This window comes from Poecilia latipinna, unplaced genomic scaffold (genome assembly GCF_001443285.1).
Source record: "Poecilia latipinna isolate Pla-1442-1.1 unplaced genomic scaffold, P_latipinna-1.0 Scaffold3096, whole genome shotgun sequence".
Taxonomy (NCBI): domain Eukaryota; kingdom Metazoa; phylum Chordata; class Actinopteri; order Cyprinodontiformes; family Poeciliidae; genus Poecilia; species Poecilia latipinna.
The window spans coordinates 35807-59995 of NW_015115712.1; the positions used below are offsets into that span (position 1 = coordinate 35807).

The 24189-nt window shown below is 39.8% G+C and overlaps 4 protein-coding genes and 1 long non-coding RNA gene across 6 annotated transcripts in view; 1 reads left to right on the top strand and 4 right to left on the bottom strand.

Moving 5' to 3' along the window:
• The window catches only part of LOC106940113 (ladderlectin-like), an 8607-nt gene extending 5534 nt beyond the window's left edge, over positions 1-3073 (top strand). Inside the window, exons 6-7 of the mRNA XM_015022758.1 lie at positions 1868-1976; positions 2856-3073. Of these exons, the coding sequence (XP_014878244.1) occupies positions 1868-1976; positions 2856-2923 (177 nt within the window). The 3' untranslated portion in view covers positions 2924-3073. The remainder of the gene's footprint in view (positions 1-1867; positions 1977-2855) is intronic.
• Positions 3074-4048: 975 nt separating this feature from the next.
• LOC106940111 (zinc finger protein OZF-like) lies at positions 4049-18496 on the bottom strand. 2 transcript variants are annotated; one of them, XR_001423001.1, is made up of 4 exons: positions 18146-18496; positions 14043-15992; positions 12342-12344; positions 4049-4059 (listed from the first exon to the last, which is right to left on the bottom strand). XR_001423001.1 is itself a non-coding variant. In XM_015022756.1 (2 exons), exons 1-2 carry the CDS (start codon positions 18186-18188, stop codon positions 14323-14325), a joined length of 1713 nt encoding a protein of 570 aa, XP_014878242.1. In that variant the 5' UTR covers positions 18189-18496; the 3' UTR covers positions 13956-14322. The 2 variants fall into 2 exon arrangements, 1 of the variants encoding a protein (XP_014878242.1); XM_015022756.1 differs by lacking the exons at positions 4049-4059; positions 12342-12344 and having other exon boundaries at positions 13956-15992.
• On the bottom strand, positions 7423-11274 carry LOC106940110 (uncharacterized). Its single transcript, XM_015022755.1, has 9 exons — positions 11226-11274; positions 10871-10987; positions 10260-10565; positions 9616-9927; positions 9260-9397; positions 8785-8886; positions 8215-8252; positions 7985-8137; positions 7423-7764 (listed from the first exon to the last, which is right to left on the bottom strand). The coding sequence occupies exons 1-9, from the start codon at positions 11272-11274 to the stop codon at positions 7606-7608; spliced, it is 1374 nt and encodes a 457-aa protein (XP_014878241.1). The 3' UTR covers positions 7423-7605.
• A 93-nt stretch (positions 18497-18589) lies between the features above and the next one.
• On the bottom strand, positions 18590-21493 carry LOC106940115 (uncharacterized). Its single transcript, XR_001423002.1, has 3 exons — positions 20525-21493; positions 19857-20158; positions 18590-19251 (listed from the first exon to the last, which is right to left on the bottom strand). It is a non-coding gene; the product is annotated as an uncharacterized LOC106940115 (long non-coding RNA).
• Positions 21494-22070: 577 nt separating this feature from the next.
• LOC106940112 (zinc finger protein OZF-like) lies at positions 22071-24183 on the bottom strand. Its single transcript, XM_015022757.1, has one exon. The coding sequence runs from the start codon at positions 24159-24161 to the stop codon at positions 22827-22829; it is 1335 nt and encodes a 444-aa protein (XP_014878243.1). The 5' UTR covers positions 24162-24183; the 3' UTR covers positions 22071-22826.
• Between the last annotated feature and the right edge of the window lie 6 nt (positions 24184-24189).

Consider the following 24189-nt stretch of genomic DNA (forward strand, 5'->3'; position numbering starts at 1 on the left):
GGTGAGGTTTATAGCTGGTGAGGCACTGACTTAATCATAATCAGATTTACAAATCTAGACCCCCTGCAAGTTATTGTTTATGTAAGGAAATTTTGCGCATGCGGACAACGTTGGAGGGCAAAAGGCTATTTCTTTACATGCCATCCATAGCCGCTCTGCCGCCGTAGAATATCTCCGTTAACTCAATCAAACTTGGACATGTAGATATTAATTTTGTGCTGCTTCACAAAAAAAGGAAAAATCGTTAAAGAACAACTCAAAACCACAACTTTCTCGCTCTCTGTATCAGCAAAGCTACAAACAGACTCGTTGCATAACAACTGACAACAACGCTACAAAAAATGAACACTCAGATATTTCCTACACAAAGAGCAGAACATTCAGTCTGTTGAATGGTTTTCTACTGCGTAATGATTACTTTGGGATTACTAATCAGTGATTGCTGTGGAAGAATAAGAGAAGAAAACTATAAATACATCGCTGCACTTGACGGCTAGCTGCTAGCGCGCTGTTACTGTCTTACTCTGCAGTTGTGGAGTCACAGTGTCTGGGTGCATGAGCGCCCCCTGCCATGAGGCAAAAGAACTGCCTTCCTCACCTCAAATCTGTTCTCTGCCGTTTCTGATCGCTCCTCAACACACGAAACATGTTACACACACAGCTGGTGACAAAAAACACTTTACATTATATAGACAAGCTAAATTATGGAAAATTAGTTCATACATTAAATGTTTTTAACCATTTTATTGGCGACGTACAGGCAGGAGGAGCTGCTCTCATAGAATGGCAGACAGTGCAGTTAGCCAGAGGCTGTGTAATCCCAGGTGAGGCTCAGCTCGCTGCTGCCTCAACGGCTTCGAATCCGAGCATTGAATGGGAAAATGCAAAAATTTTGAAGAAAAAATAGAATTGGTGAAGTTAAATGAAAACTACATACTTTATAGCACAAACCACAGGGTGAAAATAGCAATATAAATGATTTTATTCTTATTTTTCCATGATGAGAGGTGGGGCTGTGCCTCACCTGCCTCCCCTGACCACACATCACTGCTGAGGAAATATGTATTTTTCCCACAATGCATTGCGAGACCTCTCTCTTCTCACTGCCTCTGTCGGCTCCGTTGCTATGGTAATTAATGACTGCAGCCAATGCATTGCGAGACCTGAGCTGAAACATTTTAAAGTAATTCTGACATTTAAAATAGGCTGTGTCCCTTTCAGACAGCGGTTCGGACCGCAGCAGCGCATCTGAGTCTGTGAGCTGCGAGACAGACCATAATAGCCTGCAGCTCAGAGTTGGAGCCGGGCTCCGTTGCTATGGTGATTAACGACTGTAGCTATGACTGTGTGTATGAGTCAAAGCGGAGCCTCCATTGACTTGCATATGATTTTGTTGTTTTTTTGCAATTTATGTCGCCATTTTAGCTCAGAATCCCACTAAAACTAATAGCGCACTTCTCAGGATCAAGCTCAACGTTTTGATACCACTTTTGTGGGAGAACACGCAGCAGTTTGAGCTGCATTAAGGGTGATAGGTGTAGAGCAACAGGTTCCTGCCATGCATTGCATGCAGGCCCAAAATATCAACTGGTCAGCAGTTATCTCAGGAAAGAAGTTTGTTGTACTGAATAACTGACTATGCTAAACTCCCTCATGCTGAGGAAGCAACAGTGGAGAGGAATGAGAGGAGACCTCCAACAGAACCAGAACCTGCTTCTGTTTTTCCACCGGCTGCTCTGACCAGCTGAGGGTTTTAAAGAGAAATGATCCAAACACAGTTCACATTTTCTACAATGAGTGACTGAAGTCTAGGTTGGTTCTGTGTGATTTGTTTGCAGTGGAGCTTAAAACTAAGATGTTCTTTCAGGAGAGGACCTGGTTTTGGAGTGACGGTTCCAAGTTTATTTTTACTAACTGGCATGCCGGTCAGCCAAGCAATGGTGAAAACGAAGACTGCATGGACATCAACGCATATGGTATTTATTACTGGAAATACACAATTTATTTAATAATTTCGTTTAAATGCATGTTTTTATAATATGTTTGTATCCAGTGGCTCAGTAGGTAGGAGTTTGTCCTGTAATTGGTAACTTCATCTGCTCTGCTATGGAGGACCAAAACTGACAAGAAATAAAAGCATAAATATATATTTAGTTTTTCCTTTTCCTTACACGAGTTTCTGTCAAGTAACGTATATATTTTCTTTTTCATTTCCCCTAAACATGCATTTTTGTCAAGAAAAGTAAATATTTTGTTTTGTCTTTTCCTTATACAATCCCTGGTTCTTTTGTCATTGGCTCTTCTCCTCTCCTGTTTTTACTAACTAGTTATGCAGCCTGCATGCTTGTATTTCCTTTTAATTCATGTAAAGCACGTTGAATTGCCTTGTTGCTGAAAATGCTCTATATAAATAAAATTACCTATCCTTTACTTTTCCGTGTGCATCGTTATGTTAATGAGGAGCTGCCTTCTCTGTCTCCTATTGGCCAACAGAGCTTTGGATTCTACGTCACTGCATCAGACGTGGGGCGTTTAGGTGCAGTTGCTCGGTGCCATCCTTACAGGCCACAGACCGAAACAAACTTCATCCCGGTGGTTTTATTGTGTTACCGACTGCAGTGAAGTTAGTTTCGAGTTGGATATTCCAATATTTGCCGAGTAAGCAGCGTTCAGCTCAAGGTTGATCCGATTTATGAACGCTAATTTCGGCCAGTCGATCTCCAGCTCCCTCCTCAGCTCTCGGAGGGAGATTCCTATTATGTCAGTTTTGGTCCTCCATACCCTCATGCTTTCTGTAAGGGATCAAATCATGTCAAAGGTTTGCAGTCAGGATTTGTCTCTTTGTCTCTTTACAGAACAAGATTATGTTGATGATGTTACCTGTGGTAATACCTTTCCCTTCATCTGTGCCAGACCTCTGTAACCTTCTCATGACTTTTAAACGCCCATATGGGTTTCCTGCTGGTGATGTCACTTCCCCCTGGATGTTAAGCCTCGATGACATCACTGCTGGAAGAACCTGATTTCACTTCATTTGATCACTTTAATAAACATTTATTTCTCTGAAATCTGATTGATTTTATTCTTTTATTTAAAATATGTCAACATTGCCTTTAAGCAGCAGCTTCTAAACTAATTGGTAATGGTTCTAAATCTCAGCTATAACTTCATGCTGAAAATCATCAGGATATCAGTGCATCAGTAAAGTAATAAAAATCTATGAAGTATGAACAGTTTTCACAAACTCTGAACCACCTGGTTTGAACAAATTCACTAGTGTCACAAATACTGGACACCTAATGAAACCTGGTAAGAATGTTTGTGATCATAAACCTCTGAAACACCAGAGCATCTTTAGTTAAAAATCTGTTGACTATTGATTTATTATTGTTTTAATAAATCAATATTGAAATCTCCACATATTAACCAAATTTTCCTATCATTTAATCGATTCAGGAGATTTTCACATCTGTTCCTAACAGAGCCTGGCTTTATATACACAAGCTACAATGTTACTTATTTTCTCCAGCTCAGTTTCAACAGTAACACTTTCCATCATATCATCTAAAGCAAATGACATACATTTAATTTTTCACATCTCAAGGAACGGCTAACATACTGCAACACCCCACCTTTGTTCTTCACTGATTTAATGAAATCAGTGAATCAAACCTGATTTCTCATTTAACCAGGTCACAGAAAATGTTACTTGAACATGACTGATCAATGATTTCAAATATTCACTAATATTGTCAAAATTTGTATGAAGACATCTACAATTAAAATGAATAAGTGAAAAAATATCCAAGTCCACAGCTGTTTATCTGTATATTTACAGTTGTGAGGTCCATGTAATACATTACTGTACATTACATAATCACATGTTTTTAGTTCAGTATCGTCATTTCCTTTCTAACTTGATTCGCTTACAGATTTTTCCATAAACTACTAAAGAAGACAGAATGAACCGGAAAGAAGGAAAAATAAATTAAGAATATATGTATATAAATAAAAGTTGCATGTTTTTGCCTGTTCTATCCTTTGCCTCCTTGTTTTTTACTCAGGTTTTCCTAGAAGAGCCTCAACTCCGTCCAGGACTGCTTGTCCAGAAGCTCTCCTCCTCAGGAAAAGGCCGACTCCCGTCCTGCAGTGACTCCAGATCCATTTCCTTCTCTGGAGCCTCCATGTTGACGCCGATCTGATGTAATCCAGCTGCAGCAGCTTGCGGGTCTTTATGCACCTTCACGTTTCCGTCCTCTCAGAAAACTTTCAGTCTTGCTGGAAATAAAATCCTTGACTTTATTTTTCTTTCCTGGAGTAATTTGCGCACATCTTTGTGTTTTGCACGTTCCTTAAACAGTTTGTAAAGTCCTCATCAGAGTCGATCCTTCTATCACTTGAACAGTCTTTGTTCTCCTTGCAGCACTTTCTGTTTCTGTCCTTTGGTCCAGGCCCGATCCCATGTGCCCTCTCCACATGGAGCTCATCCGTCACTTGCAGTTTTTCATGGATCAATTTATTGACAGTCTATCATGTCATTTCCTTCAGAGCTTTCTGGCACTGAGTAGATTCTCATATTCTTTCTTCTGGCTTGACTTTCCGGTTCCTCCCATGTATGTTCTGATTATTTTTGCATTTGAAGGACATATAAGAGGACTGTAGAGGTTTTCATTTGATCATTTTCACTCTCAGCAATTCCCTGTTCAACTTCATCCATCCTTTAACATTTGAGGAATCTGCATGTAGCACATTTAACTCTGCCTTTAATGATCCGAAACGAACTATTGTTTCAGATCTAAATTATTTTAGTTCTTTGAGTATTTCAGCCATACCTGTGGCTTTAGCTGAAGAGGCGTCCTCTGTTGATACGACTCGGTTTTGTTTTTCAGTGAGAATAAAATGACCTCGTAGATAACATGCATCTCGGCGCTTCGGCACACGGACCAATGCGTTACGTCTCTATGTGACAAAAACTGACGACATTTACTATTTACATTAAAGTAGGTTTTGAAATTCTTTTTTAAATTGTATTTATTTATTGTGTGTTTTATGTTATAGTCTGAGGATAAATGTGGTTCAGTCTCATTGTTTCAGTTTAAACAATAAAAGATTAAAACCATCATGATTTTCATCAGTGTATTTAGGTGAGTTTTGTAACTTAGTAGTTTGTTATTGTCCACAAAAAGTTGAGATCTCAACTTTATTCTAAAAACATATCAGAATATCAGGGAGTATAATAATAAAAATGACTCTGAATCTTCAACAAAATAATTTCTCCCTAACTGTCCCTTATTTGGGTGTGTGGCATCATAAATATCTGACATGTCAGTAGAAACCTGGTGACGATGGGTTCCCACAGCTCAAAGCCGCCTTCCTGCGACACTGAGGAGTGTTTCTGTGTGAGTGAAACTCAACAGCTCAGAGTTTTGTGCATTATGATCGTCTCTCCCTTTATACAAAATTGACAATTTGTTCACTTGAGATTGGTGGGTTAGGGTACGACTCGGTTTTCTTTCTCAGTGAGAATAAAATGACCTCGTAGATAACGTGCATCTGTAAATAGTAACTAATCTGCACCACAATCTTGGCGCTGTCGGCAGGATCCTTCCTGTGGCCACTGGGACGAAGTGAGCAGCTGAAATATCATCCTGATTTTTTGTTGGAAATCTCAGCTAGTTTTAACTCTTCTATTGTTTCCACATTGTGGGCATGCAGCTTTTTACCAGTAGTGGGCGCTCTTGTATGTTCCAGAGTACAGAGATGTGTGGACTAAGCACAAAGACTACCATGGACACTGCTGTGATTCATGTAAAAAAATTAAAAAGTGAAGATTCTTTATAATTATTTAAAATGATTTAAGGACACAGTGGCACTGGAGGGATGTAGGCAGGCAGTGGTTTGGGATGTGGTTGGAAGATTAAAATCAGTTTTTGAATAGCAAATCTAGAGGACTGAGAGCTTGTTGGAACAGAGTTAATGCAAATATATAACAGGAAATAACAGCTGACATGGACCAAAGAACATTATGATTCTAGCTAATATAATATGTTTAACTTATTAGAAAACCTTGTTTCTGTTAATATTTTCTCTTTACAGTTTATAAAGACACCTTATTTTAGGAAGCTGTCATTAACTACAGATAACAACTTATAAAGCATGTGATGTGTTTCAGAATGTAAATCATTTTATTCTGAAACATTTTGAAAGCAGAGACTGCAGCACTGCACATCTGTGTTTAGCAGCTTGAACAGGATCATATTTGTAAAGTCTGATATATTGTTACACATTGCACTGCAACATTACACCTTTAATAAACAAGGAAATGAGTAAAATATAAATGAGCTCAAATCAATATTAATAATCGGACTGCAGTTTAAAAGCTGTGCTGCAGACGCCATCAGCTGCAGCAGCTGCTGGTTTACTGCAGGAGGCGTCGCTGCAAACGAGGTTTCCACAGGAACAGATTTCATCTCATCTTCACCGACTTCTTCATAAACTGATAGTCTTCAAGAAAAAAGGAAATTAATTTCTCTGCATTTCTGACATTTGAAGCTCTTCACACTCACCACAACAGCAAGATCTGAAAAACAGAAGATTCAGAAACCTGCATCCATGTCAGGTTCTTCCTAAAGTCTGAACATAAATGACATATGTTCAGATTTTTACGTATGTAATAAGTGGACAGGACACAAACGTCTGATAATATCAGGACTTCCTGTGAGGTGAAATCACAGCTTTTAGTTTGACCCTTAAATGTTGCAGCTTGTTTAACAATCAAACTTTAACTATTACTGTTTGACCTGCAAAACGTTTAGATGTTTCAGACTAAAGGAAAATAAAAAGCGTTGAAAGCAGAAAACTCAAACCTAAAAGTGAAGGTTATTTTAAGGCAGAAACCTTAAAGCAGGAAGTTGAGGTGAAGACGCCTAAATGTTCAGCTGAACGTTAGAAACTTCAGTGAGTTTCTGTCACATGAGCTGATTCAGAAATAGCTGATACCAGTTTACTTTTTAAGATATGTTGGCTCCATTAGTCCTTATTGAACAATAAATTAACAGATTATAGGGTGGAGGTCAAAGGGGAAATAACTGCAGACCGAGACTCGAACCAGGACAACCGAGAGCTGGAAAGACTGCGCAGCGTTCTGAGCCGAAAACGAGGGGTTTATTGGGGAAAGAATAAAAAGAAGAGGCTCTCAGAGGAAGACGAAGCAAAGGAGTTTTACAGAGACGAAGGAAAAATTTAAAGCCGTTAAATCACAAAGTCATACTTAATATGTTTGGCATTTTCGTAACAATTCAAGGTCACATATTTACTTGATTGTGCTATAAAATGTGCCTGGAAAACACACATTAATTTATTAACCAGAAGTTTGTAACAAAACCAGAAAAAATGATTTTTACAGAGCAGAGGTGGGTTCATCCCCCCACCAGGCAAAGACGATCTGACCAAACCAGACTTGGTCTGAAATGAATCGGAAAGAAAGGCGACTTGAAAGATCAAAGGTCACATATGATAATAAATGGATAAAAAGAAGCTAAAGTGGATCGTCTGCCGTTTCAGCTTTGACCAGACCAAAGCCGGTTTCTCTCTGCGGTCCTGAAGCTACGCCGTGTTGGAGTACAGAGACTCTTCTCCAACATGGCTGCCAACAGCCACCCGAGGAACAGAGTAAACCACGTCGTCAGGTCTCTGCGGACAGTCCAAGCTTCTGTTGAGGAAGTTCACCTGGGCGTAGGTTGGTCTAGTCAAATCATCTTCAGCCTGAAGAAAGAAAAGCAAGCGGTGAAGGTGAGCAGAGCAACAAGAGATTCCTGATCATTCAACTGGATCTGAAAAACACAAAGCGGGTTTGGGTCACCAAGGCACTGAGATCATCTCCGCTCCATTCAGCGATGAATGAATGAATGAATGAATGAATGAATGAATGAATGAATGAATGAATGAGAGTTTTTGCAGGTATTCAGGTCAAAGTTCAGCTTACCTCGTCCAGAGGAAGAGCTGCAGTCGCCAGGCTCCAGACGCCATCAGCTGCAGTTGCAGCTGGTTTACTGTAGGAGGCGTAGCTGTAAACTGTGCAGATTTCCACAGGAACAGATTTCATCTCATCTCTGATTTCATCATAATCTCTGTTGGTCTTCAGGAGACGAAAGGAAATCGATGCGTCTTTATCTCTGACAGTTTCAGATGCTGAACCGTGAAGCTCAAACTCACCTCAACAGCAGGAGTTTTCTTTCTTTTCTCAGCAGGATCTGAAAAACAGCAGAAGATTCAGAAACCTGCTTCCATAATATCACCACCTTCTGCACAGGTTTGTTCTGAACACGTCACAGAGGAGCAACGAACTGAACCTCAACGGTCCTTGATCTGACTTCTACCAGCTGAAACTGGGTTGGACAGAAACAGATGGACCAAACTGGACCTCCTCCTGCTCCCCTGATTCTCCCTCCTCCTCCACTTGGGGGAACTGAGATGCTGAGAGTCTCCAGGTGAGTCCTGGGTTTTCACTGACGTCTCCTCTCACTGAGACGTGTCTAAAAGATCTTACTCAGGAATTATGGAGCAACCAAAGATCCAACTCTGGTTGTTCTGGTCACATCCTGCAGACTGACCTCAGATCTGCTCAAACTTTAAGATCCCAGGAAGAACCAGTCAACCTCTAATACCTGCCATACTTAAATTAGACTGAAATATTGAAAAAAAAAGTGTTGGAGTTTTGGTAAATGTTGTGTTACCATGGTAACCAGAATAACCAGGTTTCTGGGTGTTTATTCTGTTTCCTACCTTTGTCATGTCTCTGTGATCTGCTTCTGCAGAAAACCAGCAGAGCCAAAGTCAACATGATGATGATGAAGGCCAGAGCCAGACCCACGATGAGCAGAACGTCTGAAAACAGGAAGTTATGTTGGGTTATTAGGATGTGCACCAAGTGCAGAAACACGTTAACAAATATATGTTCAATCCAAACGTAAAATAATGTTTCAATGGTAGAATCTCCAACATCCAAAAATGTGTTGTTTCTCATATAACTTAATTATTTTGCTATATAAAGTGTGATAATCATGTATTTATTAATTATGTGCTATGTTTCCAATATGTTAAATGTGTGTAACTGTTTTTGTCATAAATGTTTTAATGCTGTGGACCTGAGGAAGAGGATGGAAACAAACAAATCCTACAAACACTAATTAGCATCAAACTGAGCATTTCTGTGGTAACAGAGTAAAAGCTGCATGTCCAGCAGGTGGAGTGGTTGGACCTGCAGGTGATTGATGGCCGTCACCCAGAGCTGAACGGTCGGTGGCTGCAGAGGAACCTGAAGCTGTGAAACTTGATGCACTGGAGCTGAAACTCCTGGTTGTCGCTGTTTTTCTTGAAGTTGTTGTTGGTTTAACTGCTGGGAATCAGAAGAAAAGTTTAGCTCCAAATAAAAAAGAATGAGTTTAAAATGAGCTGAGAAAAACATTGATAAATCAACAATGTCATAATTTACACTGAAATAAAATTAAGTTTCATAATATACCTTAAAATTATAAGCCAGGATGTTTTTAAGACAAGCATTGTTACATATTTACATTAGACTGGAGATGTAACTTTTATTTGATAGAAACTCACCATCTGTAACAGTGAGGTAGAAGTGTCTGTATTCATCTGGCCATCTCTCCAAGTCCAGGTTACATCGGTACCATCCTGAGTCAGACCGGGTCAGAGCCGAGATGCTCACATACAGAACTCCTCCTTCATATTCAATGCTGTATCTGCCTCTCTCAGCTGTGACTCCATCAGTCTGAACAAGAACTTCATCTTTTCCACATCCTCCTCTGCAGAACTGTCGTTTCCTTCCAGAGCGTTTAAAGGAGCAGGCGACTGTCAGAGAGCTGCCAGCGTCTCTGTGGAGGTCAGGAACTTCGTTTCCATCCAGCAGAGCTGATAGAATAATCATCAGTTACTTTCTGACCTCTGATCACATTAATCCCAGTTTCACACTGGGAGCTGCCCAGTTCAACCAGTGTGAGGCTGGAACTGGTGATCCATCAGTCATGGATTCATCGTCTCCCTTCTAAAGATCATCCAACAGAAATTATTTCCAATCATTTAGCTTCACATTGACATCCGATTAGCTGAGACAGACATGGAGATTCATTTGATGACAATTTTACAAAACAATTAGAAAAACTAGAAAAACAAAGCTTCCAATTTTCAATCAGACTGGATAGTTGTTACATTTTCTCAGAGATTTTAGCAGCTTTGAGACTCACCTTCAGCAACAACCAGGTCAAAGTATCGGTAAGAATATCTGGATGAAGATGTCCACAATCCACATTGGTACCATCCTGAGTCAGACCGGGTCAGAGCCGAGATGCTCACATACAGAACTCCTCCTTCATATTCAATGCTGTATCTGCCTCTCTCAGCTGCGACTCCATCAGTCTGAACAAGAACTTCTTCACATCCTCCTCTGCAGAAATATTTGGTTTTTCCCCAGAAACCAAAGAAGCAGGCGACTGTCAGCGAGCTGCCAGGTTCCTTATGGAGGTGAGGAACTTCGTTTCCATCCAGCAGAGCTGATAAAATAATCACCAATCAATAATCATCAGTTACTTCCTGATCCCATCATAATAATCTGATCACATTGATCCCAGTTTCACTCTGGGAGCTGCCCAGTTCAACCAGTGTGAGGCTGGAACTGGTGATCCAGCAGAAACTGAAGAAGAAACTCTTTAACATTCACTGATTGAGCTGATAGACAATTTAGATCAATTTTGGTGATAATTTCACAAAATAAAACGAAATGTGGAAATAAAACTGAACTGTTCACTGGATCCAATCAGACGGCATCGTTAACGTCTTCAGCAGCTTTGAGACTCACCTTCAGCAACAACCAGCTCAAAGTCCTGGTATGAATATCTGGATGAGGATGACCTCCGTCCACATCGGTACCATCCTGAGTCAGAGCCGAGATGCTCACAGTGAAATATTGATTGTTCTGATCAGATTCAATCCTGTATCGTCCTGTTTGAGATGATATTTTATTTGTTTCAATGAGAATGTTTTCGTTTTTACAGTTTTCCCTACAGAAGATCTTCCATCGTCCAGATGAAGGAAAGAAACATCTAATCTGGATGTTTCCTCCAGGAACTCCGTAGAAACGGTTCACAGGATGACCGGTTCTGGTGTTGGTGATGTGCAGAGCTGCAGAACAGACCAACAGTTCATATCAGGACTTCCTGTCGGGTTCTGCAGTGAGACCACAGCTTGTTCTGATTCAGTCATGGACCGGCACCAAAACTTCACATATCTGAAACAAACTCCTGATCAATTTCACCTTCAACATGTTGAAAAACCTGTAAGAATCAAAACACTAAAAGATCTGAAACGATCCGACCGAAAATGTGGAAAAATGATCAAAAATAGTGTAAAATCTTAAATGTTGCAGCTTTAGTGTTCAGGAAGCAGAAACATCTCAACCAAACGATCTCAGTACTTTAAGCATTTTTTTAACTTCCTCAGTTTTAGACTGAAGGAAAAAGCTCTAAAAACTCATAAAACATGAATATGAAGCCAGTCGGCTTCAGTTTTACTCTGGTTATTGTAGAAACTTCAGCTTCCTGTTTTAAAGACGACCAAACTCATCTGGATGCTAAAGTTTTACAGTTTCATACTGAATAGTAAATGACTGGTAAAGTGTTTCAATGTACCAGGATAAAGAAAAGTGACTCACAGAGGCAGACGAGGCAGAACCAGGTGATCATGTTGAAACTGATGGTTTTTTCTCTCTTACCAAGTTTATCTTGTCTAACGTTCCTCTTCTAATGAAAATGTTGACTCTCTTCCTGCTTCTGCTTTTCAGCTGCAGCTTCGTCGTATTTATAACTGCAGCCTGACGGCTTCACTGTGTCTTTATGCTTATTTGCATTTACAAATCATTTCACACCTAAACATTATAATGTTTCCAAAACATTTGATTAAAAGCTGCAGACAGATGAGATACATAAATAGGACCTGATACAAAACTTATAAAACTAATTAATTACATATTACAACCCTGACAGCCAATATTTGTTTTTAGTTTCTGTCATTTTGCTGCACAAAAGAATAAACAACTTCTCTTCAAAATACAAGATTTAAAAAACAACCAATGACTTCCAGTTGAAATATTTCTGTAAAATTCAACTAAACTGTTAAATAAAAGCAAAAGATAAAGAAAAACAATTAACTATGGTTTCGTTCACACTGCAGGTTTTAATGCTCAATTAAGATTTTTTATAAAATCTTTTTTGATTTGTTCTCATTTCCAAATATATGTGACTTGTGTGTGATCTGAAGTGTGAACTGCAAACGACCTGCAAGTGGCCCACATGCACAGCAGGGGGCGCAGTAACCTGACAGAGAGCTCAGTGTTTTGCCAACAGACATAAAATGAAGTAGAAAAAACGTGTTTGGTGTTTGTGGGAGTCAACCTGGATGCTAATGCTGCAGCGATTTTGAAGCTGTTGTAAATTAACTTAATCCTCGTTACAGTCCGTCCTGTTGTTGCTTTTCTTTCCGTTTGCGTGAATCAGGATGCAGAAGAGAGACATTTGTTGAATGTTGAGGATGGATGGACTCGCTCTGCACGTCAGATCCGATACGCATCGGATTTAGAACCAAATATCCAAATGACCTTCAAAAAAATCCAATCTGGTTTGTTCAGACTGTCGTGAAAAACTCTGCGCATCGACGTTCTAAAGGGAAATTTACTCCAATAAAACTTTTAGAAGTCAACCTTTAAAACGAGTATTACAGAGAAACATCCAAGACAAACAGTAGAATATTATTCAGTACAAGTAACCAGGTCGTCCTCGTGTGTTTTCTATTTTAACTTTGTTTTAATCTGTTTCTTTCTGTATCTAAACATTAAAAGTTATAATCATGGAAAAATTGAGTTTTGATAATTGTGTCAGTAACAACTGGTAAATAATGTGATGTTTAAAGTGGATTTTTGTGATTTTAATGGATCATTCTGTTGGAAATGTTTGTCTTCATCAGTAAGGTTGGGTCAGGATGTGACTCAGATGGTGTGAGTGAAAAGGGGAAACTGAGTGAGACTGAAAGGTGATGAAACGGAAAAGATACAACCTGAGCATGAAGACGAAGTTCATCATCAACTTCATGTTTCAGAACATCTAACGGTTTTATCTTTAGTTTGGTATTTGTGCAACATGAACGGATTATGATTTGATCGTCTGGACTGAACTGACCGTCTGATGCCGGCGCAGCGGAGAGTAACGGGAAGGAAACGGATCCCTGCAGACCAGTTCTGGTGTGATGCAAAGACGACCAGACAGTCGCAGAACCACAAAACAGGAACTCCAGAGTTTTACAATAAACCAGGCTTATTACTACATAAACAAATAAACTTATTCATGTTTTTATTTTTAAACTTAAGCTTTAACACAAAGTGATGGCACTGCATAAAAAATAAAATGTTTAACTTTGAACATGAGCAGATTTTTTATAAACAAAGTGTGTGTGAATCTTTAGGCCGACTTCCACTTATTCTCTAGTTTATCTGGATGGATGGAGGTTAAAAAGACTTAAAACATCACAGAAACAAATGTTAAAAATGATCCAACAGGCTGAGCAACAAAATATTAAGTTACAGGTACCGTCATTTGTTCATCATCATTATTATTATCATCATTATTAGCTTGAACCAAAACTCAAAACCAATGTCTGATTTTCAAAGCTTAATTTTAACCGAGGACTGAGGCAAACGATACAAGTTTTATGTGTGTGGGGTCAGTTGGACCCCATTTCTACATACAAGGTAAATACATTTTTATAATTGCTTTTGACAGTTTCAAGTTATTTCAGTGACCATTGTGGGTTTTAGGTCATAAACAAGAGAGGTGCCAACAATTTTGTCAATGTGTGAATAGAAAAGTAAACCAGGAAGCCGGCAGAGCAGATAACAGAGAAGAGCAGAAGATTGATTGTTTATTCTTAAAAATAAAGGCTTTTATGCTCAGGGTCAGTACAGTTACATCCAAACACTTCACCAGAAACATTTAGAAACAATTGGATATAAATGCTGTTTTGGGGAGACTTCCTGGTTTCTAATGGCTTTCAGGTGTTGACCTGAATCATCAGATAAATTACCAAGAAGCAGCAACAATCCAGGACTCGGCGAATCCAAAAGACATTACGTCCCAGTTTGGGACCCTGGATCAGAAACCCAGACAACTAATGCCCAGGGCATCACCAGTTCCAGGAGGTCAGGTTCCTGGGAAAAAATTTTCTCCAAGACTAATAACTGGAATGAAAATTTAACTTATGTAATTAAACTACATCCTCTCCTATGTGGACCCTCATGTGTCTGTTTAAATGAGGCTTTTGGTAAAATCTTTTCCCACAGATATGGCAGCTGTAGGGTTTTTCTCCCGTGTGGATCCTCTTGTGTTTGTTTAAATTTGATTTGTGGTTAAATCTTTGTCCACAAACGTGACAACCAAACGGTTTGTCTCCTGTGTGGATCCTCTGGTGGATGTTTAAAGTTGACTTCTGATTAAAACTTTGTCCACAAATCTCACAACCAAACGGTTTGTCCCCAGTGTGGATCCGGATGTGCTTGTTTAAACTCGACTTTTGGTTGAATCCTTTCCCACAAACATCACAACCAAAAGGTTTGTCTCCTGTATGAATCCTCATGTGTTTGTTTACAGCCGACTTATCACTAAATCTTTGACCACAAACGTCACAAACAAATGGTTTTTCTCCAGTGTGGATTCTGATGTGTATGTTTAAATGTGACCTTCTGTTGAATCGTTGCTCACAGAAAAGACAACCGAATGGTTTATCTCCTGTGTGAATCCTCAGGTGCTTCTTTAAATTAGCCTTGAGGCTAAACGTGTGTCCACAGACGTCACAAGCAAACGGTTTGTCTCCAGTGTGGACTCGTGTGTGCATGTTTAAATCTGCCTTTCGACTGAATCTTTTCCCACAAACGTCACAATCAAAGGGTTTTTCTTCCATGTGGACTCTCTTGTGTTTGTTTAAATCTGACTTTTTGTTAAATCTTTGCTCACAATCATCACAGTGAAACGGTTTCTCCTCTGAGTGGTTCCTCATGTGCAGATTTAAGCTTGACTTTTGGTTAAATCTTAGTTCACACGAACTGCAACTGAACGGTTTCTCTCCGGTGTGGATTCTCCTGTGAATTTTTAGGTGAGATTTCTGGTTAAATCTTTGTCCACAGACGTCACAGCTGAATGGTTTCTCTCCTGTGTGGATTCTCAGGTGTCGGTTTAAAGAGTTTTTTAGGTTGAAACCTTTACCACAGTCATCACAGGTAAAACCTTTTAAATCAGTTTGGACATTCGCTGAGTCGACGTTTTTAGCCGAACAGTTTTTTCCAGAACTGTGTTTAGGAAGGGAGCGCTTCTTAAACTGTTCGCTGCAGTCAGAGCAGCTCAGCGACTTGTTGGCGGCGTTTCCTCCTGACTCTGCAGCTCTAGTTTCCTTCCAGTCGTTCTCACTGTCCTCAGATTCAGAGCCGGAGTCTGACCGTTGGTGTGGCTGAAACTCAGGATGGTTCACACCACCATCATCATCCTCCTCTTCATCCTCACTGACCTCTGTCTCTGAAGAGCAGGAAGTGTCTCCATCAGTGTGTAGGTCTGGGTTCCTGCTGGACTCTGCTGCTCCACCGTCCTCTTCATCTGCTTTCATCTGGCCAGCTGAGCTGCTGGTTGGAAGATCTCCGTCTTTTGGCTGATGAAGCTGCGAGAACAGAGGTTTATCTTCATCATCCTCACTCTTCATAAGAACCACAGTGAGTGGAAACCTGGTAGGATCGGACTCCTCCTTCACACTGAGCTCTTCATCCTCTGGGCTGCTCCAGATTTCCTCCTCTTCCTCCTTGATGTGAAGACGCTCTGCGTCCTGCTGGTCTCCACCAGGACTCGGCTCTTCATTAGCCTCTTCTTTAACCAGCAGCCTCTCCTGAACATCTACAGGAAACACAGGAACACAACACACACTGTGAACAATTAGAGTTAACATTTCTAAGAAGGTAAAACAGATTAGTGAAAGAATCTGATTAACATCATCAGGTAACGATGCTGAGATTCATCACATGTTGATTAATGAAGCAATCAGTAAACTGGAGAAATGAAGAAAGTTCTGAGCTATAAAGAAATAATCTACCAAAGTTCTGACCAGAACCAGGAACCAGAACCTGGACCGGCTGCAGATGTTTGGGATCAGTTTAGGTTGATTTTGGATTTTCCTCTTGACCATGAACTGTTACAGAGCGATGAATCCAACTTGTTTTTCCCTTCCATTTTTTTTTTTTTCAGAATAACAGCCTGAGATTTTTAAATATAGTTTCCTCCTTCTGCTCCAGCCTCTGTTTTATCTGAGGTTAAACCATCATTTGATAGTAAAAATCAGAGATGATGTCGTGGATCCGATTGATAAGCAAACTATTACAGTACTAAGCTTATAAACTAAAATCTCACATGTTTATGTAAACAGTTGAAAAGCAGAAAAGTCTCTGTAGTCATGGAGGAACAGTAAAGTTTGAGATGTTAATGTTTATTTCTGTAGATTTTCTAAGGACCAAGAGAAAAATCTCAACTCAAAGCTTCTCATTCATGTTTTCTAAAACATTGGAGCCGTTTATCCCTGGATGGACGAGCAGCTCAGCCCTGCAGAGTGACCGCTCCGACTAAAACCAACGAGGAAACTCCAAACCTGACGATGACTTTTGGACGACAAAAAGAAACAACGTTCGGTAAAAAAGGACAGGAAGTTTTGTTGTGTCTGTTTACAGATGTTAAATCACCAAGAACTGCCTCAAGATTTCCTTCTTATTCTGTTTTGTTCATTATGTTAATGAATGCCATGATTTCCAATAACAATACATTTTCCTTCTGAAAAGTATCAAATCGTTGATAATTCAGAAAAATCTTATCAGACATAATTTTGTTTGTAAAACATCTCATCTTTCCCAACAATATAAATATTATTCTGTAGCATTTTTGTAAAATAGCATAAAAAATGACATAAATTTAACTGGAGGTCTATTCAGAGAACAGGACCTCAGTGAGAATGCCTGTATAAAAGTTTAAATGAAATATAAAGAGTGAATAAAACTGTATAGATTTAAAGTTTATTGTAAAATGGTAATTTCACAGTGAAAAAGCACAACCACAAATATTGTCTGTGTGTAGAAAACATTGCGAGATTATTTCAGATTTAACAGTTTCGTCTACAATCTCAATCAGTTTCCAGCACAAAGCCCAAGTCTTGACAAAATCACCCTTTAAAGCAGAACTCATATTTAATTCATGTAAAACTTTAAATATGAGTCAACCAAACCAGTTTAAATCACTTGATTTAATTATTTTGTCATTTTTAAGCCAGTGCAATTATGTATAATGTATATAATAAGATCCTGTCTCTAAATGTCCAGTTTAAAATCAATGAAGCCAAATACGCGCTGCAGGCAAAATATATCACAATTAATCCAAGGTTCAAATAAATGATAAATATAACACTTTGTCCTGAAAAATATAATCTGTATGATTTAAAAAGTCATACAGAGATCCTTATTGCTCAGTAGCGTGTTGGATATCTGCTGCATTGAAAACTGAACAACAATGTGATTTCAGTTTAAAGATTTTCATAAAATATATAGCTATTGCCTGTTCTGTTTGTAAGAGGTAGCAACAAAAGAAAGTGTAAGTTTTAGCGTATTTATAATCTTTCTTGTTTATTTTTATATGATTGTAACAATGTTTTATTTATTTTTGTTTTGTTTTACTTCTTATGAAACTGGCCAAAGTACAGTATGTCGCACTCGAATAAAAACCATGTGTTTGGCACATATTTTAAAAAAGGGGCTTATTTTTAAACCATCCTCTAACTCGGTGGCATTTTGATCAGGGATCGACGCAGCCCCCTACTCATTTAAAAACATCCGCCTTGCGCGGTCACCAGATAAACTGGCCACCAGTAGATCCGACACACCGTAACAAGCCTCAAATGCAGACAGCAGCTTCACTAGTTCTCATTCAGGTAAATCCATCATCTTTCTAAAAATTGCTGCTAACCTGTAACTAAAGTCCAAAGTCGACGTGAATTAGGAGAAGACACCGACCTGATGTTTCCATCTGAACGTCAGAGCTAAAAGCAGAATCCATGTTTCTCCTCTTCTGCTGCTTCCAGTCGCTGTTTGAGCTGCTGTCTCTACATTTCCGGTAGCGTTTCTGTCTCCAGACCGTTCCGTAAAATGCTACAGTTCAATTTTAACCCGCCTTACGACCAAAACCAGGAGAAAAGCCTCCTGTCACCGCGACTGGACTAAAGAGAAGCTGGAGTCTGCGCACTGGGAGGAGAGGCCCCAACACACGTCAAAGGAACAAAAACCCGGAAGTTCCGCCTACACAGGGCTACGAGTCAGTCTGTCCGCCATATTGGTTGGGCAAAGGCGAGCTATGTAAACAACATTCGTAATCGAAAGTATTGCTGTTTTAACTGGTAGAAAAGTAACTGACCATGAAAATTTGATTTTAGACGTTTTTAATTTATTTTGCTGCAAAAATATTTTATTAATACTGATTTGAAATAAATAAAGGATCTGTTATTTTTGGCTTAAAATAAAAAAAGCTAAGCTGATCATGACAAAACGTGCAAATATGCAAATTTTAGAATCTAAAAGGAAAATTACAGTGCCATGCAAAACTATTAATACCCATTAAAACCTTCTTTTAACGCGTTTTTTTAGCTGATGTCAGTCTGAACTAACAGTTTGTACAGAAATAGGAACCAAATGTAAAATGAAAAGCAAAAAGACGCACCAGCAGTTTTATAATGTGTAAGGAAACTAGATTTAAAATATAAAATAAATTAATCAAAGTAGAAATGAGAGTAGCTTCAACTGCAGCATATCTGAGGAGCTCCTCACAACTGCAGCTTCTGTTTTTCATGGAACCAACATCCAGACGACCACATCGTTATTTCAGGTTGCTTCAGCCGTCCTTAAATCCACATGCTCTGTCGCCTGCCAGCAGCAGGAGAGCAGAGCTACATCTGAGCTGTGTTAGAGTACAACGGCTCTTCCTCGGATCGGTTCAGATCCGTCATTCGGACCGCGGCGTAGACAACATCGTTATTGGTTCCGCCTGACGCTCTGACAGGAGAATCAGAGCTTCTTTTAAAGAACTTCACTTCAGCGTAGGCGACTTTAGTGAAGTCGTCCACAGCCTGAGAAGTAAGAAACAGAAAACAAGTTTTATTTTGTGGTGTTGGGGTCGATCCGATCCAGTATCACTGTCGGAACCAAAACAGTCTCTGTGGTTTTAGGAAGTAATGTACAGTTTGTGTCCAGGATGTGTGGGATCTGCAGAGATGTTAGCTGCCCTTTTCCTGACCCTAGACCCAGTGGTGCAAAAAGTGGGTATGCAGCGCATGCAACGCATAGGGCCGCTGCACCAGAGGGGGCGGCGCGCCGATGATGCCCTCACATACACTTCACCGGATCCTTACGCTCCTTCACCTCGAGCACGGTTTTTGTGACGGTTTCCTTCAGGTCTTCTTGAGTCACTCACTGAGGCTGGATGGAGACGTGGAGCTTCCTGGACCGGAGCCGAAACTCTGTGTGCTTGTTGGTGTGGAGGAGGACGAGTCGACGGATGGAAAATTGATTTCAGTTTAGGTTTTCTTCTCACTTATGAAATTTATTTATGTCATTTCCTAATAAAAACCTGAATCTATGAACCAATATTCATATTTCTGTGCATCATAATCTGACATAAAGGCTTTGTGGACAGAAAGCAGCTTCAGATGAAAGTTTTTTTATTAAGACTCACCGTCTCTGACTGTGATGTTAAAGTCTCTGTATAAATATGATCCATCATTTCTCTCCAGGGAACATCGGTACCGTCCAGAGTCAGACTGGGTCAGCTGGGTGATGGACACATACAGAACTCCACTTTCATACAGAATGATGTATTTGCCACTATCAAATCTGCCTTCATTTGTCCCAATAAGAACTTCCCTCTGCAGAACTGTCCTCTTCCAGAGGAACCAGAGGATCCAAAGGAACAGGCGCCTGTCAGAGAGCTGCCAGCGTCTTTATAGAGGTGATGATCTTTGCTTCCATCCAGCAGAGCTGTTAGAATAATCATCAGTTACTTTCTGATCTCAGCATGATGCAGTCTGATACATTAACCCAGTTATAAATAAATACATAGAACTTAAAGCTCAGTTAACAACCGTGCTTCTATTTAAGGAACAAAGCATATTCCCATTCTGCTCTATTCATAAACTTCGTCCTAACTGGTTAAACTGGCTCACAAATGCAGTAAATCAGGTAAAATGTTCCTTTATTATTAAACTTCTGATGGCTGATCTATTAGCCGATACTGAATTAAATTAGTTCACAGATATTAAACTAAAATGAAGCTAATTTAACACAGTTAAATGCTTTAATCTCAAACTGAAATGAAACATTTCAGCTGCTTTGATAAAAACTCACCTTCTACAAGATGAAGTCTGAAATTACAGATTTCAGCTGATGATGAAGATTCACCCAGACCAAGTCTGTAAAGTCCAGAGTCGGACCGGGTCAGCTCTGAGATCATCCCAGACAGAAGAACAGGTGTAGAACATCCAACTCCGCATCGACCCGACTGAGCGTCCAGGCCTTGTGTTTGAACGCTTCCCGCTTCACATTTCTCCCTGCAGAAGAACCTCCATGCTCCATCCTTCCTACAGGAACATGTCACTAATGTTTCCTCCAGGAACTTGAAGATGTGAGTCGGTGCATCATCAGCTCTGCTGTTGTTGACCTGCAGAACAGATCATTGGTTAACAGCAGAACTTCCTGTCAGGTTCTGCAGTCTGAGCTCAGCATGTTCTGCTTTCCAGTTCACTGCAGACACAACTGAATCATTCTGGTTAGATCATTATTGTTACCATGGAAACTCAATGTAAATCAGCCTGGTTTGGTTTAACACACAACACAGATGTTAATCTACTGACTTATTACCAAACTAAAGACAGGAGGTTAAATAATAAAATAACTTTTTTAAAGAGTTTTAAAAGTTGCAGTTCAAGCACTGAAATAGAAACTTTAACTTGAACAGAATATATTTAATAATATCTGAAATTAAGAATCTTTACTTTCACCATCTGCAGAGGTCAGTTTAAGAAATAACTTATTCTGTGCCTGAACTTTATCCCTGATCCCAGTTTTAAGTCCATCCAGAACTCTGAAGGTTCTGTTCCCACGGGTCCAAAACAAGTGGAAGATCCTTCCTCAGAGGAAAAACTGGAAACTGTCAGGAAAGTTGAAATGTGGCAGAACTTAAACAGGCATAATTAATACTGAACTGAACAGGACAAAGCAGGAACAAAGAAAAGCCAGAAAGCTGGAAACGGGTGAGTGGTGAATGAGGTTAGACAGGTGAGTTTGATGGTTTAAAGACGCAATCAAAGAATTAAAAAGTACTCACAGAGGAAGAAGCAGCAGAACAAAGCCAGACGAACGCTCATGGTGAAGCTCTGACGTTCTGCTGGCTCTCTTCTGTTTCATCACTTCTATGACTGAAGATGCTCCTCCCTCCAACTCTTCCTGTTCCCTTCAGTTTCTCACCTGCAGCTTTACATCAACACATCTTCTCTCTCTGGAAAGGGCTCAGATGCTTAGAACATTTTTATTAAAAAGAAAATGATGAAAGGAACAGACTAACAATAGAATGGGTTTATTATAAAAACATAAATAAATTTACTAGTATTAACATCAGCAAAACACTACAGGCAACATCTGATCTCCCCTTCTGGACTTCTCTACAAACCCAGTCAAAGCGTCCTGCGAGGTGAAAGCATGACAGCAGCTGTGCTCCAAAAAACACGAGAAACATTAAAGATCCCAGATAAAGAGCAGCTTAAATAAACTTCCTTTATAGGTTGGCAGACATTTATCATCAGGAGGGAGTTCTGCTCATATTGTACTGGAAACACATTTAAAGCAAAGGGTTTGAATGTTAGAAATGGTTTCCCAGTAATAATAGCTCAACAGCTCAAAGTGAAGAGATTAAAATCATTTATTATTCTGAAATTTGGCAAATATAAAAAGCTCTAATCATCCTACTTGAAGAGAAAAGGTTTACTTTGATTCAATGTCAGGCAACGGAAATGAAGTCTTGTTTTTATAGTATAAATAAATTTTAACAAGTTGCACAAGAGTCCAACAAAGGAAGTTCTTTAATATTCTTACATGTACAGAACTTCTGATATGAAATACTTTTTCATATTCAGCTGATAATCACGCCACATGAAGTCCTCAGTTTGACAGTTATGACCATCCAGGCAGCAGAGCAAAACAAGTGTTTGTGTCCAGATATGAGGCACATAGAGGTTCCTCCAGACAGAAAAGCAGCTTTGAAAAAACAAACATTTCTACTAAAAGCAGACGACAGAATGACATCAAGGACATCGACTCAACTGCAAACATCTGACAGAAAAACGTTTGTCCCTCACAACACACCGACAAAAACAAAAGCTTAAGAAAATCACAATGCTCAAAAACATTTTTTTATATTTACGTCAATTTCATAGAAACAGATTTAAACAAAAAGCACCGGCATTCTTTTGAAGAAACCTTTGATTAGACGGCAGCAGGCATGGCGTTTTTATAAAGTCTGTTGCTCTGTAGAGAAAAGATGTGTGCTGTCATATCCCACATGTTTTTAGCAACCTATTGCATTGTAGAGTTTAAAGAATCGTGGTTCAAAACTAAAATGGCTGAACTTTAAAGCTTTAACAGCTGTGAACATTTAAATCTGAACACTTTCTCCATCCCTGTGGACGTTACTGTGTTTGATTAAATGTGACTTTAGGTTAAATCTTAGTCCACAGACATCACAGCCAAACAGTTTGGCTCCTGTGTGAAGGGTCATGTGTTTGTTTAAATGTGCCTTCTGGTTAAACCTTTGCCCACAAACGTCACAACCAAAAGGTTTGTCACCTGTGTGGATTCTCAAGTGTCTTTTTAAAGCCGACTTCTGGTTGAATCGCCGTCCACACACATCGCAGTCAAATGATTTTACCTCACAGTGGATCTTCATGTGTTTCTTTAAAGCAGACTTTTGTATTAAACGTTGTCCACAGATGTCACAAGCGAATGGTTTCTCTCCTGTGTGGGTTAGCTTGTGCAAGTTTAAATGTGACTTTAGGTTGAATCTCTGATCACAAACACCACATCTATATGGTTTCTCCCCTGTATGGACTCTTACATGTTTGCTTAAATATGACTTCAGGTTGAATCTTTGTCCACAGAAATCACAACCAAACGGTTTTCCTCCAGAGTGGATTTTGGCATGTTTGTTTAAGTTGGATTTTTGGTTAAATCTTTGTCCACAAACATCACAACCAAACGGTTTCTCTCCTGTATGAATCCTCATGTGTATGTGTAAATATGACTTCAGGTTAAATCTTTGTCCGCAAACATCACAACCGAAGGGTTTTCCTCCCGTGTGGATTCTCATGTGCTTGTTTAAGTTAGAATTCTGGTTGAATCTTTGTCCACAAACATCACAGCCGAACGGTTTCTCTCCTGTGTGGATTCTCTTGTGCCTGCTTAGATGATTTTTCCAACTGAAACTTTTACCACAGTCGTCACAGGTGAATAATTTGACATCACTCTGGACTTTCCCTGGACTTAGTGTGTTAGCATTTTTCTTCCCTTTAGTACTTTTAGCTGCCCGGCGTGAAGACCTTCCTGTTGAATGATGGGTCCTGTGTCTCTGCAGAGAGCGCTCGTTAACAAACCGTTTACCGCACTCAGAGCAACTCAATGAACTGACGGCGTTTCCTCCTGACTCTCTGCCCTCCTTCCAGTCAGTCTCACTGTCCTCAGTTCCAGATCCAGAGTCTGACATGCGCTGATGCTGGGAGTCAGGATGGCTCGCTTCATCACTTTCACCACCAACATCATCACTGTCATCACCACCATTATCACCAAATTCAGAGTCACTATCACCATCATCCTCCTCTTCATCCTCACTGACCTCTGTCTCTGAAGAGCTGGAAGTGTCTCCATCAGTGTGTAGGTCTGGGTTCCTGCTGGACTCTGCTGCTCCACCGTCCTCTTCTTCATCTTCTGCTTTCATCAGGTCAGCTGAGCTGCTGGTTGGAAGA

Bases quoted from the DNA above. Each gene is read 5' to 3' on its own strand.
- LOC106940110 (XM_015022755.1), bottom strand. From the start codon at position 11,274: ATGACTGAATCAGAACAAGCTGTGGTCTCACTGCAGAACCCGACAGGA. The intron at 10,566-10,870 runs GTGAGTCTCAAA...TTATTTTATCAG, and splicing joins TGAGCTGGTTGTTGCTGAAG to CTCTGCTGGATGGAAACGAA. The intron at 8,887-9,259 runs GTCCAACCACTC...TCCTGTTTTCAG, and splicing joins CGGCCATCAATCACCTGCAG to ACGTTCTGCTCATCGTGGGT.
- LOC106940111 (XM_015022756.1), bottom strand. From the start codon at position 18,188: ATGGATTCTGCTTTTAGCTCTGACGTTCAGATGGAAACATCAG. The intron at 15,993-18,145 runs GTCGGTGTCTTC...TGTTTCCTGTAG, and splicing joins CGTTCAGATGGAAACATCAG to ATGTTCAGGAGAGGCTGCTG.
- LOC106940112 (XM_015022757.1), bottom strand. From the start codon at position 24,161: ATGAAAGCAGAAGATGAAGAAGAGGACGGTGGAGCAGCAGAGTCCAGC.